Source organism: Scyliorhinus torazame, chromosome 9 (genome assembly GCF_047496885.1).
Source record: "Scyliorhinus torazame isolate Kashiwa2021f chromosome 9, sScyTor2.1, whole genome shotgun sequence".
In the NCBI taxonomy this organism is placed as follows: domain Eukaryota; kingdom Metazoa; phylum Chordata; class Chondrichthyes; order Carcharhiniformes; family Scyliorhinidae; genus Scyliorhinus; species Scyliorhinus torazame.
In genome coordinates, this window is record NC_092715.1 from 23,666,240 (window position 1) to 23,680,174 (window position 13,935).

At 48.5% G+C, this 13,935-nt stretch overlaps 1 protein-coding gene across 4 annotated transcripts in view; it reads right to left on the reverse strand.

Annotated features, from left to right (window-relative positions):
* mfsd10 (major facilitator superfamily domain containing 10) overlaps positions 1 to 13,935 on the reverse strand; it is a 124,390-nt gene that overhangs the window by 91,516 nt on the left and 18,939 nt on the right. For all 4 annotated transcript variants that reach the window (XM_072515698.1, XM_072515697.1, XM_072515695.1 and 1 more), the window contains exon 3: positions 376 to 472. In XM_072515698.1, coding sequence (XP_072371799.1) covers positions 376 to 472 — 97 coding nt within the window. The remainder of the gene's footprint in view (positions 1 to 375; positions 473 to 13,935) is intronic.

The window sequence follows — 13,935 nt, forward strand, 5'->3', positions numbered from 1 at the left end:
CAGCGGAATGTGGTCGACAAAATGGCCCGTGGGCAACACTCAGAACCCAGATGGGCCGCATGTGGCCCCCGGGCCGCAGGTCGTCTACCACTGGTCTAAACCCTCCGTTCAATCTCTTAATGGCCATTTTAGCACCACCATGGTTATCGTACACTTTAACACTCATTTCCAAGTTACTGTAGTATAAATAACACAATGTGATAGCAGTGAAGTAAGTAAAGTCGACATAGTCCCAGATGACCATAGGCTGCTTTCATAGCAATATAAACACTAGGATACATAACTATTACATTGCACTAAGTTGCACTGCTATGCTTACAATGCAATACCTCATTATACACTATAACTTCCTTCAACCAAGTGAAATATTCTCACCCCCAAAGAGGACACTGTTATATTTTCTTACACTGGGAACCCCGATCATATCAGCAAACCAGTCCACAGAGTGCTGCAGGGATTGATAAACACCATCCTGTTGATAAAAGGCATAGAGTCAGAGCTGATTGAGGAACAATCTACATATTTAAAGTCTTACGTCAGTGTTCCATTTTCTCTAAAAGAAAAATTGCCCCACTTATCTTTCTCTTTATTTCTGTCAACTTCCTGCTACCATCCAAATTTATAGCGGAAGCAGCTGTTTAAACTGTAGTTACACCCTCCACCCAGTGGTGGGGCTGAACACCTCAGTCTTGCATTTAGATTGGACATGATTTAACCACTGCGATGTGTCTGGTTAAATAGCAGGAAAGACCAAAAGCGTAAATCAATTTGCGATCTTTTTTTTTAAATTTCGAGTACCCAATTCATTTTTTTTTTCCAATTAAGGGGCAATTTAACGTGGCCAATCCACCTGGCCTGCACATTTTTGGGTGGTGGGGGCAAAGCCCACGCAAACACGGGGAGAATGTGCGAACGTTTGCTATCTTAACGGTCCGCCCCCCGGTGGCGAGTTCTGGATCATGCCCAAATATGGCGAGCAGATCATTGACCCCCAATTTGCATTAATTTCCGTCTCATTAGCCAGATTGAAGTTGAATGTAAAGGCCTCCCAGGAATGAACCAGCTTCCCAGCGAGAAATCATACATCGTTTAGTACTTACTCCCTTTTAAAAACGTAAAGTGGTGCAATGACAATGACAACAACTTCAGGAAGCAAAGTACTGTACACACCCCTGTCAGCATCAACGGGGTCGGGGTGGAGATGGTCAGCAGTTTCAAATTCCTAGGGGTGCACATCTCCAAAAATCTGTCCTGGTCCACCCACGTCGATGCTACGACCAAGAAATGATGTGGAGATGCCGGCGTTGGACTGGGGTGGGCACAGTAAGAACACCAGTTACAACACCAGTTTGGAATCACAGCAGGTGGGAAGCATGGAGAGGTGTGCAGGGAGGGGGACAGTGGAGGGGATGGTTGGGAGGGGGTAGGTGTGTGTGGGGGTGGAACAGGACATTTAGCCTGCCAGTGGCCAGGCCACCTAGTCCATAGACCTGGTGGCGGTCAGGTTGTCCCAAGCACGGCGGCCCTGGCGCACACGTCGTGCGGCCTCCTGTGGCTGCCCAGGCCCCACGTGCTGCCCATCCTGGCCCTCCTCCGCATCCTCCTCATCAGACGAGGCTTGGCATTCACCCTCCCCCTCCAGCATATCGCTCCTCTGCTGCGTGATGGTGTGGGGGATACTGCAGACCATCACGATGTGGGAGATCCTCCTCGGCCTACAGTGGGCGGTCCCTCCAGAGTGGTCCAGGCACCTGAACCGCACCTTCGGGACGCCGATGCACCGCTCGATGGCAGCCTTGCTCATTGCATGGCCATCGTTATAGCGGTCCTCCATGTTGGTCTGAGGCCTCTGGGTAGGCGCCAAGAGCCACAAACACAGCGGATCACCCAAGAGCCAACCCCTGCTCTGAGGGAGTGCTTCAAAGGTGTCGGGAACCGTCAAGTGCGCCAGGATGAACGCAGCATGCACACTTTCTGGATAGTGGAAGCCCTTCCGGTTTGTGAAGGGCAGCTCACATGGGGCAGTGCGCGTAGGGGAACATGTGACCCATCAATCACCCCCTGGACCTTGGACATCCCAGCGAAGGCGGCAAATCCTTCTGCCAGGGCAACCTGTTGGGCTCGGTCCATATTGAGGTTGATGTATTTATTGTGCCACCCAGGAACATAGAGCCTCAGTGATGATGCGGATGCACCTGTGCACACAGATGTGGGAGATCCCAGACAGGTCCCACTCAGAGTCTGAATGCACCCCATGGCGTAAGAGTTCAAAGTGATGGCCACTGGGTGTGGGTGTCCTCCCCCATAACCCCGCGGTTCGAGGTACACCATCATTTCTTCAGAGGAATTTCTTCAGCCAGAGGGTGGTGAATCTGTGGAACGCTTTGCCGCAGAAGGCTGTGGAGGCCAAATCACTGAGTGTCTTTAAGACAGAGATAGATAGGTTCTTGATTAATAAGGGGATCAGCGGTTATGGGGAGAAGGCAGGAGAATGGGGATGAGAAAAATATCGGCCATGATTGAATGGTGGAGCAGACTCGATGGGCCGAATGGCCTAATTCTGCTCCTATGCCTTATAGCCCACCAGGTCCTTGAATAACATGCCGATATACTGCTGTTCTGCAGGGTCTTCCCCTAACAGCTCCTGCTCGTACAGTCTCAGTGCGTCCGCAAAGGCCGCCGTGGCCAGGCAGATGCCAACCATTCCTGGTTGGATACCGAACTCATTATCTGCAGGGGATGATGGGAAGACATGTTAGTAGTGCAGGTCCAGCAGGCTGCACTGGCTTGCACTGCAGTCCCTGCCCCTGCAGGTATCCCCCCCCCAACCGCTGGCCGTTCGCCCTGTCACTCTGCCTTATGCACCGCACCTGTGGCCCCATTGGTGCCTGGCACCAGGGGGCCTCTAACCCCACCGCTCGTCCCTGCCACGACCATCCCGTTGATGGGTCGGCTGAGGTCTGTTGGCTCCTAGGGGAGTGGCCCGGGCGCGGGGGTGGAGGCACCCATACGGCCGGTGATGATCTGTGCACCTACGTGCCACAGAGGGCAGTCAGCGGAGTGTGCAGGCAGGTGGCTGTCTTGCAGGGGGCGGTCCATGCCCGGACAGCCCAACCCCGCGGCCCATCTCCTGGTCGCCCCCCCCCCCCCCCACCCCCGCCCTCCAGCCCTGGCAGACGCACCCACCAGCCAGCGGCACAACCGTCAGCCCACCGTTGTGCTTGTGGGGACGTTGCCCACCTCCTCTCTCGCCCTCACCAGCCACGTCACCCGTTTCTCAATTTTAATACCACAAGTGAATCTGGCCGTCGTCACGCCTGCCTGGCGGGGTCGGAGCATCGCAGGTCAGCGACTACTGGGTCAGTCCTGATAATGAGATGCTAATGCATGCTACTGTACATGTTGCACGTCCACGCTGGCGTGTGGCATGCACCGCATTCACGCCGCTGTCGAGGCTCTCCGGAGCATGACGTTCCGTTTGGCGCCCGCCGCTGACCTCGATTTCTGGCCGTGTTCTCCGCCCAATCGCGATTCGCGATTTTGCCGTCAGCCGGCGGAGAATCCAGCCCGGTCCTCATGCAGACTTGCGGCTACACACTTACCCCCCATGTGGCTCTCCACATCATAAGGCGGGCGCTGCGGTTTCCCCAGTCCTAGATTAACCCTTACAGTACCAAACGCTCATATACTACAGGAATCAGCAGAGGGCTCTCGACATTGGGAATCAACAGAAACCTCTGAGACTGAGTTTAATAGATTTTTGCCAGGTAAGAGCACCAAGGAGTAGAGATCAAATGTGGATATTTAGGGACTGATGTAGGTCAGCATCCCTGCCTCTGACCCAGAGGCTCCACTCCATTCAAATCCCACTCCAGGACTTGGTGGCCAAGCATTCAACCTGGGCAAACAAGCCGAGTATCAACTTGTAATCTTTCCTACACATGCCAATGGCAAGCAGTAAGAGTGGGAGAGATTCCTGTTTAGCCACATGATGGAAAGAACATTGTAACCTCACCATCACAGTTGATAGCTCGAGGCGACAACATCATGAGCGTAAAAGCACATATTGCCACAACAATTTGGACTCCTTGGATGGGATTGGATTGGATCAGTTGGCTGTGTTGTGTTCTATTATCTTGTCTAGCAATTGATTCAACAGAACTGCTGATGTCTAAATCAGAACGATGTTTTATTGATGTACACGTGGTTAAGTAACAATACAAATCTTATACAGACTTAGTTGTTAACAGTTTTCTCTAGATTCTCCTGGAACTTGACTTATGTGCAACTGTCCTCCTGTACATCTTACAACCTTCAGGGGCTGGGCGGATGTCACCTGATTCATATCTTGCACCCACCTGTTGATGGGAGGTCGCACTTCTGAGTACATGTATTATTATCTACAGGCATATCACCACAGGCCGGACGAGCGATGTGAATCAGATTGGCATTCACAGAACGGGTTTGATTGCTGGGGTGAATTTGGGATCTAACTCCTTGCCTTGCCCTACCTGTGGTGGAGGTCATGACGCTGTGGGTTGGACTTGCCTTCGGGCAGAGAGCTGAGGAAGAAGAAGGGTTGATGTACAGATCAGCCAGGACATAGTTAAATGAGGCAAACGAGGCTTGTCCTCCTCCTATTGCTTGGACCTTTCCTCAATATCTGCAAACACGGCTATTGCCTTGCCATTATCAGTGCTCGCTGAGCTTGATGCTGACAGCGAGAGTCTGAAATGAAATATGTTCCACAGCACTGCCACCCCGACCCGATCAACATAAAATTCACCAACAAAATGTGTCGAAAAGCAGACCTGCTGTGAATGTCGAGAGATCTCAGCCGGCTGTTTCTCAAAGATCATCATACTGCACAGAAAAGTAGGGCTGTCATTGTGCTGCTCGTTAATTATACACCCCCGTCCTTTCCTTGGCAAGAATACAGACTGCTTATCTCTCCCCAGAGTGGGTCCCCACCCCAGCTTGTCACAAATATGACTCAGCTGCTTTCTGGCAAGATTTCCATAACACTCCCAGAGTTTGACGGGAGGTCACTCAAAACAGCTGGCGAAGGAGAGTTGAATTTCATCACTGGGGGAGCCAAACTCAAATGAAAAAGCCTTGAAAATCTACAGACTGCACAGATGTCAACAGGGCTATGTGTAAATTCAGTGAACCCAAGGAGAGCGGGTCCTGCAAGGTTAAAGCTCAGCTCAGCAGTGCTGCCGCATTTCAGCTTCTGGCCGCACTCTTATTGAAGACTCTGAGGTCAAGGTTTGAGTCCAGAATCCAGGCCGACACTCCCAGTGTAGCACTGAAGGAGTGCTACACAGACGGAAGGGTTGTCTTTCAGATGAGAGATTACACAGTCTGCTGTCTCAGGTGGACATAAATGATTCCACAGCCACAAGAAGGACAGGGAAATTAGATCCCCAGATAGTCAGCGGGAAATTAGACCCCAGATAGTCAGCGGGAAATTAGACCCCAGATAGTCAGCAGGAAATTAGACCCCGGATAGTCAGCGGGAAATTAGACCCCAGATAGTCAGCGGGAAATTAGACCCCAGATAGTCAGCAGGAAATTAGACTCCAGAAAGTCAGCGGGAAATTAGACCCCAGATAGTCGGCAGGAAATTAGACCCCAGATAGTCAACGGGAAATTAGACCCCACATAGTCAGCGAGAAATTAGACCCCAGATAGTCGGCAAGAAATTGAGGAGCAAATGTGTGCGCAATTCGTAGAGGGATGTAAAAATAATAAGAGGGTAATCATATTAGGTGATTTCAATTTTCCCAAATTTAATTGGGATAGCCACCACGTTAAGAACTTAGATGGAGTAGAGTTCTTAAAATGTAGTACTTTTTAGCTCAATATGTAGAGGATCAAGCAAGGGGATGGTGCAGTGCTGGAGCGAATTCTGGGGAATGAAGCCGGGCAGGTGGTTGCAGTGTTGGTGGGGGAGCATTTCAGTAATAGCGACCACAACATGGGGCAATTTAAATTTGTTCTGGACAAGAAATAAACAAGTTGCAAAAAAAGGTTTTGGATTGGGGGAGGAGTAAATTTTAACAAAATAAGGCAGGATCTGACCAAGGTAGACAGGAAAGAGTTACTTGTAGGGAAATCTACAGAAGAGCAGTGGGGAGTGTTCAAAGAGGAAATGGAGAGGGTACAGGCCCAATATGTTCCCTCTAGGGTAATAGGAAGGAGTAACAAACCTAGAGAACCATAGTTGACCGGAGACATTCAGGATATGATGAGAAGGAAAAGAGAGGCTTTTAACAAGTATAAGGGAAGCAAGCCTGCAGAGGCATTAGTGGAGAAGAAAAAGTGCAGGTTAAAGCTGAAGAAATCAATTAGGAGAGCAAAGAGGGGGTATGAGAAAGCTCTGGCTGGTAAAAATAAGGAACATCCCAAGATATTTTCTCAGTATATAAATAGGAATAGGACAACCAGGGAAAGGGTAGGGCCCATTAAGGACCAAGGGGGAAATCTGTGGGTGGAGCCAGAGGACATTGGTAGGGTGCTGAACGAATATTTCACATCTGTCTTCACCCAAGACAATCAGGAGGTAGTGATGGAACTCTGGGAGAGAGACTATGAGGTTATTGAGTAATTTGTCATAGGGAGGGACAAGATATTGAGAGTGTTGGCAGGCTTAAAAAGTGGACAAATCTCCAGGTCTGGACGAACTGTGTCCCAGGATGCTGTGGGAGGCGAGGGAGATTGCCGGGGCTCTGACCCAAATTTTTAATTTCCTCTCTGGGGGAGGTGCCAGAGGACTGGAGAACAGCTAATGTGGTCCCACTATTCGAGAAAGGTTGTAGAGACAAGCCAGAGAACTACAGGCCAGTGAGCCTCACTTCAGCAGTTTGGAAACTACTGGAGAAGATTCTGAAGGAGAGAATCTATCTCCACGTGGAGAGGTAAAGTTTGATCAGGAATACTCAGCATGGCTTTGACAGCGAGGGAGGTCATGTCTAACAAATTTGATTGAATTTTTTGAGCATGTAATCAAGTTTATAGATGAGGGTAGTGCAGTTAATGTAGTTTACATGAATTTCAGCAAAGCTGTTGACAAGGTCCCACATGGGAGACCTATTAAGAAGGCAAATGCACGTGGGGTACAGGGGAACTTGATACGGTGGATTCATAATTGGTTTAGCAGAGGGTGATGATAGACGGATGCTTTAGTGTCTGGACGCCAGTGACCAATGGAGTACCACAGTGAACCCTGCTGGGCACCCTATTATTTGTTATTTATATAAATGACGGGCAGCACGGTGGCGCAGTGGGTTAGCCCTGCTGCCTCACAGCGCCGAGGTCCCAGGTTCGATCCCGACTCTGGGTCACTGTCCGTGTGGAGTTTGCACATTCTCCCCGTGTTTGTGTGGGTTTCGCCCCCACAACACAAAGATGTGTAGGGTAGGTGGATTGGCCAACCTAAATTGCCCCATAATTGGAAAAAATGAATTGGATACTCTAAAAAAAAAATTTTTTAAAGAAATTTTTTTTAAATAGAAATGACAGGGCAGCATGGTGGCTAACACTGGTACTACGGCCCTGAGGACCCGGGTTCGAATCCCGGCCCTGGGTCACTGTCCGTACGGAGTTTGCACATTCTCCCAGTGTCTGCATGGGTTTCACCCCCATAACCCAAAACGTTGTGCAGGTTAGGTGGATTGGCCACGCTAAATTGCCCCTTAATTGGGAAAAAAAATAATAATTGGGCATTCTAAATTTATATATTTTTTTAAATTATATAAATGACATAGAGGACTATGTGGGGGCTAGGATTCGTAAGTTTGCGGATGACACAAAGATTGGCTGGGTGGTTAACAATGAGATTGAGTGTCTTGGGTTACAGGAAGATACAGATGGGCTGGTCAAATGGGCGGATAAGTGGCAGATGGAATTTAACCCTGAAAAGTGTGAGGTGATGCACTTTGGAAGGAGTAATTGAACAAGTATTCAATGAACGGCCCGACACTGGGAAGTTTCGAAGAACAAAGGGACCTTGACGTGTTTGTCCATAGATCTCTGAAGGCAGAAGGGCAGGTTAATAGGGTGTGAAAAAGGCATATGGGACACTCACGTTTATAATAATTCTTCTTATTATTATTATTATTATTATTATTAAGCGGCAATTTAGCATGACCAATTGACCTACACCGTACATCTTTTTGGGTTGTGGGGGTGAAACCCACGCAGACACGGGGAGAATGTGCAAACTCCACCAGGCAGTGACCCGGGGCCGGGATCGAACCTGGATCCTCAGCACTGTGAGGCAGCAGTGCGAACCACTGTGCCACCGTGCTGCCCCCGCTTGATCAATATTTACACTACAATTAGTAAAACAGTCGACCTGGTTCTTATCACATCGTCGTTTATAGCTTGCTGTGCGCAAATTGTCTGCCACATTTCCTACACCTCAACATGTCAAGAAGTACTTAATTAGCTGTAAACTGCTTTGGGACATCCTGCGATTGTGAGGCGTGTTATATAAAACAGGGAATTCTCTCAAATTCGACACCACAAGGACGATATTACTCATCCAGTTATTTGTGGGATCTTGCAGTGTGTAAACTGGCACCAGTTCAAATGCTCTTCTTTTGTTGATAGTTGTATCTTTTGCTAAAATCCCTTTGCCTGACTGGAGAGTTTCACCCCTCACTGCCTTCACCAGGCAATTTGGGCTTTCCCGTCCTCGTAAAGCCAGAATTCAGTTCTTAAAAAGGACTGGGAGATAATTAGTGGTGCAGAGACAGCAAATCCGGGACAATGCCTTCACTGTTACCAGTTCCTCCATGTTTTCATAGGCAGGAGACAAGAGGGCATGGATTCAAGGCAAGGTTAGCAGTAGACGCCAGGAAACAATTATTCATGCAGAGAGTAATCGAGAACAAGAGAAATGCACATTTCTGCAGCATTTGTCACTGGCAGGAAGAAATCCCGGAAACATTTTCCACAGAACGATGGAACCGAGTTGTTTCAGTAAAAAGAGGGATAGGGACATCGTAGATGGGGAAAGAATGGGGGGACTCAAAGGCATAGGTCAAGAAGAGGGTATCTGAGAGTGTTTTGAAAACAAAGGGGGAATACAAGACGAGCATTTGAATGAGCAGGTACTCAAGCAAACTGGAGAGAGTGAGCTGAGGGAATGTTGCAAAGAATTACAAAGTATTTACAGCACAAAAACAGGCAATATGGCCCATGGCGGTGTTTATATTCCCCACCAGGCTTCCATTTTTAAAATCTGTTCATGTGAGGCAGGTATCGCTGGTTGGGCCAGCATTTGTTTTCCAAGCCTAATTACTATCATGATATACACTCATGCACATAATGAGATACAGACAGGCAGTGACAGCCATCCAGTACAGCCAATCAACACACAGGACAGAACACAACCAATCACCAGGCAGAACACTAGAAGGTGGTCTCCCACTATAAAACACACGAGGCATCAGCACTCTGCCTCTTTCCACTGGTGACAACTGTAGTGACAGTCAGGGTGTACATATCAGTTAGCCCCTTCTACACGTGGCTCAGAGCTAGTCTGGCCTAGTTAGTTATAGCAAGCACGCTTAGATTAGTAGAGTGTCAAACCCACAGCGAACTGTGTGCACTGCGTAAGAAGTTCAATAAAGCATATTGAACCAACATCACAGTTTGGGAGTCTACTTTCAAGTACAACTGCATCCAGTTGCAGTCCGTGTTACCCCAGGGTGAATAATACGACAATTACCCTTGAACAGAGTGGCTTGCTCGGCCATTTCAGAGGGCATTTTAAGACTCAACCACATTGCTGTGGGTCTGGAGTCACGTGTAGGCCAGACCAGGTAAGGATGGCAGATTTCCTTCCCTAAAGGAGAACCAGATGAGTTTTCACAACGATGGACAATGGTTTCATGGACTTCCATTAGACTTTTAATTCCAGATTTTATTCAATTCAAATTTCACCATCTGCCATGGTGGGGTTTGAACCCAGAACATTACTCTGGGGGTCTCTGGATTACTAGTCCGGTGACAATACCTCTGCACCACTGCCTCCCATCCTTTCTTCATCTAACCCCATCAACGTTATCTTTCTATTCCTTGCTCTCTCATAATTCCAGTGATGAGGGAGTTGCTGGCTCGCTCAAGCATTTATTTGGCACCCCTAATTGCCCTCGAGAAGGTGGTGGCGGTGAGCTGCCTTCTTGAACCGCTGCAATCCACGTGGTGTAGGTGCACCCACTGTGCTGTTAGGGAGGGTGTTCCAGGATTTTGACCCAGTGAAGGAACGGTGGCATATTTCCAAGTCACAGTGGTGTTTTGACTTGCAGGTGGTGGTATTCCCATGTATCTGCTGCCCTTGTCCTTTTAGATCAGGGATTTTCAAAGTGCGGGTCGTGACCAGCTGGTGGTGCCGATCGCGGGAGACGTGACCAGCAGCTTCAACCGGCACTTTTATTGAGAATGGCAGCCTTTAAAATAATAAGGAAATGAGGCTGCGTGCAGCCTTCCGGCCAGAAGAGGCAGCAATGAGCAGGTCATGCGGCCTGGTGGTACACTTGACATATGTGCTTTTGGCACCAAATCACAGAGGAGAACGTCTTCCATTTTCTACCTGCTGACAGGCAAGGCAAGAGGACTGTGAAGATGAATCATTTTCTTACAAGTAAGAGAGGGCCAGAGACACAAAGAGGCAGTGTACTTACTGGACAGGATCCCACAACTGAATCTGCTGGAGAGAGCTGCACGGGAGAGTCCAGGGCAGGACAGAGTAGTGTTAGTGTTGGCTCTACACAGAGCTCCTGAGCCTCTGGTTAACAGCCTACAAAGAAGAAACTTGACTCGGGAACAAGGCAGTATAAAGGTGATTTCTTGAAGTGTGGTTTTGTCAATTATGCCAATGCAAATAAGGATGCAAAGCCCATGTGTGTTACAAGCAGGGAGTACTGGCAAATGAGAGAAGTTTCAGATTTTGAAAGAGAAATGGTGGGTGACAAATTCCTTTTGAGCTCAAGATCCCAGAGTCAGTTGTTATCTTACAGCTGACTCAAAATGAAAAGACTAAGCTGCTGTACCTGACCTGTGAAAGCCCATGAGACTGTCAGCATTCTGGAGTAGCATCTTCCAGGAGTATCCAGTGCTGAGTAAAACAAGCATTTTGTTGTTACTGTCTTTCACGACGACCGACATGTGCGAGGTTGGATTTTCTGTTCTCACAAAGCTGAAGACGGCTCAAAGGAAGTGGCTGAAATCTGCACCTCAGGTGCACAGTGCCCTCTCCGCCTGTCAACCTGCTTCAAGTGAGATCGTGAGGACCAGGCAGGCTCCCATTTTGCATTTAAGGTTAGCAGACTTGCCGTGTGTCGTGAAGGTCGGCCGGCGTGGGTCGCAAAGGCCAGTGAGCATGGGTCGCAAAAGTCAACTTTGTTGGCAAAAGAAGTTTTAAAAAACAACTGTTTTAGATGGTCATGGTCGTGGGTTTGGAAGGTGTTGCCTAAGGAGCATTGGTGAGATTCTGCAGTGCATCTTGGGGAGGGTACACACTGCTGCCACTGTGAGTCGTAGAGGGAGTGAATGTTTGTGGATTCGATGCCAGTCAAGCAGACCTCTTTGCCCTGGAGGGTGTAGAGCTTCCTGAGTGTTGTTGGAGCTGCACTCAACCAGGCAAGTGGACGGTATTCTATTACACTCCTGACTTGTGCCTTGTAGATGGTGGAGAGGATTTGGGGAATCAGGAGGTGAGTTACTCGCCGCAGAATTCCTAGTCTCTGACCTGTTCTTGTAGCCACAGTATTGATACGGCTAGTCCAGTTCAGTTTCTGGGCAATGGTTACCCCCAAGATGTTGATAGTGGGGGATTCTGCGATGGTAATGCTATTGAATGGTCAAAAGGCAATAGTTAGATTCTGTCTTGTTGGAGATGGTCATTGCCTGCCACTTGCATGGCCTGAATGTTACTTGCCATTTATCAAAGCCTGGCGTCCATGTTTTACTGCATTTGAACATAAACTGCTTCCGTATCTGAGGAGTTGCGAATGGTGCTGAACATTGTGCAGTCATCAACAAACATCCCCACTTCTGACTTTACGATGGAAGGTCACTGATGCAGCAGCTGAAGATGGTTGGGCCTAGGACACTACCCTGAGGAACTCCTGCAGTGATGTCCTGGAGCTTAGAGCAGCCGTGATGGTATTGAATGGCGGAGCAAGCTCGAGGGGCCTGGTGGCCTACTCCTCCTTTTATTTCTTGTGTTTTTGTCACATGATTGACCTCCAACCACCACAGCCATCTTCCTTTGTGCTATGTATGGCTCCAGCCTGCTGAGAGATTTTCCTCCCCGACTCCAACTTTACTAGGGCTCCTTGACACCATACCGGGTCAAATGCTGCTTTGATGTCAAGGGGAGTCACTCTCACCTCACGTCTGGAGTTCAGCTCTTTTCTCCATGCTTGAACCAGGGCTGTAATGAGGTCAGGAGCTCAGTGATCCTGCCGGAACACAAACTGAGTATCGGTGAACTATTGCTGAGTAAGTGCCACGTGATAGTACTACTGATGACCCCTTCCATCACTGTACCTATGACTGAGAGCAGACTGATGGCACAGCATTTGTCTGGGTTGGATGTGTCCTGCTTTTTTATACAGGACATACATGGATAACTTTCCACAGTGCAGTATAAATGTATGTGTTGTAGCTGTATTAGAACAGCTTGGTTAGGGACATGGCTAGTTCTGGAGCACAGGTCTTTAGTACTATTGCCAAAATATTTTCAGGGCCCTTAACTGTTGCGGTATCCAGTGTCTTCAGCCATTTCTTGATGTCACGTGGAGTGAATCGTATTGGCTGAAGACTGACGTCCGTGATGCTGGGGACCTCCGGAGGAGACCGAGATGGATCATCCACTCGGCACTTCTGGCTGAAGATTGTTGCGAATGCCTCAGCCTGGTCTTTTGCACAAATGTGCTGGGCTCCTTCATCATTGAGGGTGGGGATAATTGTGGAGCCTCCTCCTGCACTGAGTTGTTTAATTGTCCACCACCATTCACGACTGGATGTGGCAGGTCTACAGAACTTACATCTTATCTGATGATTGTGGAATCGCTTAGCTCTATCACTTGCTGCTTATGCTGTTTGGCCTGCAAGTAGTCCCGCGTTGTAGCTTCACCAGATTGTCACCTAATTTTTCGGTATGCCTGGTGTATGCCTCGGACATTCACCAAGATGTTCCCTGGGATGGAACAATTTACCTATGAAGAGAGGCTGGATAAGTTGGGTTGTTTTCTTTAGAGCATAGAAGGCTGAGGGGGGGACCAGTTTGAGGTGTATAATGGTATACAGTCAGGAGGGAGTCCTCAACATCGGCTCGGGACCCCATGAAATCTCATGGCATCATTTATGGAAGTCAAATTCCACCATCAGGTGTGGTGGGATTCGAGCCCAGATCCACAGAGAATTACCCTGGATCTGTGAATTACTGGTCCAGTGACAATACTACTATGCCTACCCTTCCCCAACAATCTGCATTCTAGCCTTCTCTGTGAAATGCGGTTTCTCCTGAATTTATTAGCAATTAACTTAGATTTATGGCTCCCTGGTTCTGGTCTCACATACAAGTGGAAACATATTCTCTACGTTTGTCCGATCAAATCCTTTCATAATCTACACTTCAATCAGGTTACTTCTCAGTCTTCTCTTTCCCAGAGAAAATCGTTCCTGGTAGCTATTCTGATATAATTCAGTTCTGATATAATTCTTGTATTCAAGCATTCAGAAGGCAAACATTGGCCTTTGTTGCAAGAGGATTCGAATGCAGGAGGACAGAGCTCCTGCTGCAGTTCTATCGAGCCTTGGTGGAGTATTGCGCACAGATTTGGTCTCAATTCAAAGGTTCGCCAGACTGATTCCTGGGAAGGCTGGATTGTCCTATGAGAGAGATTGAGGAGACTG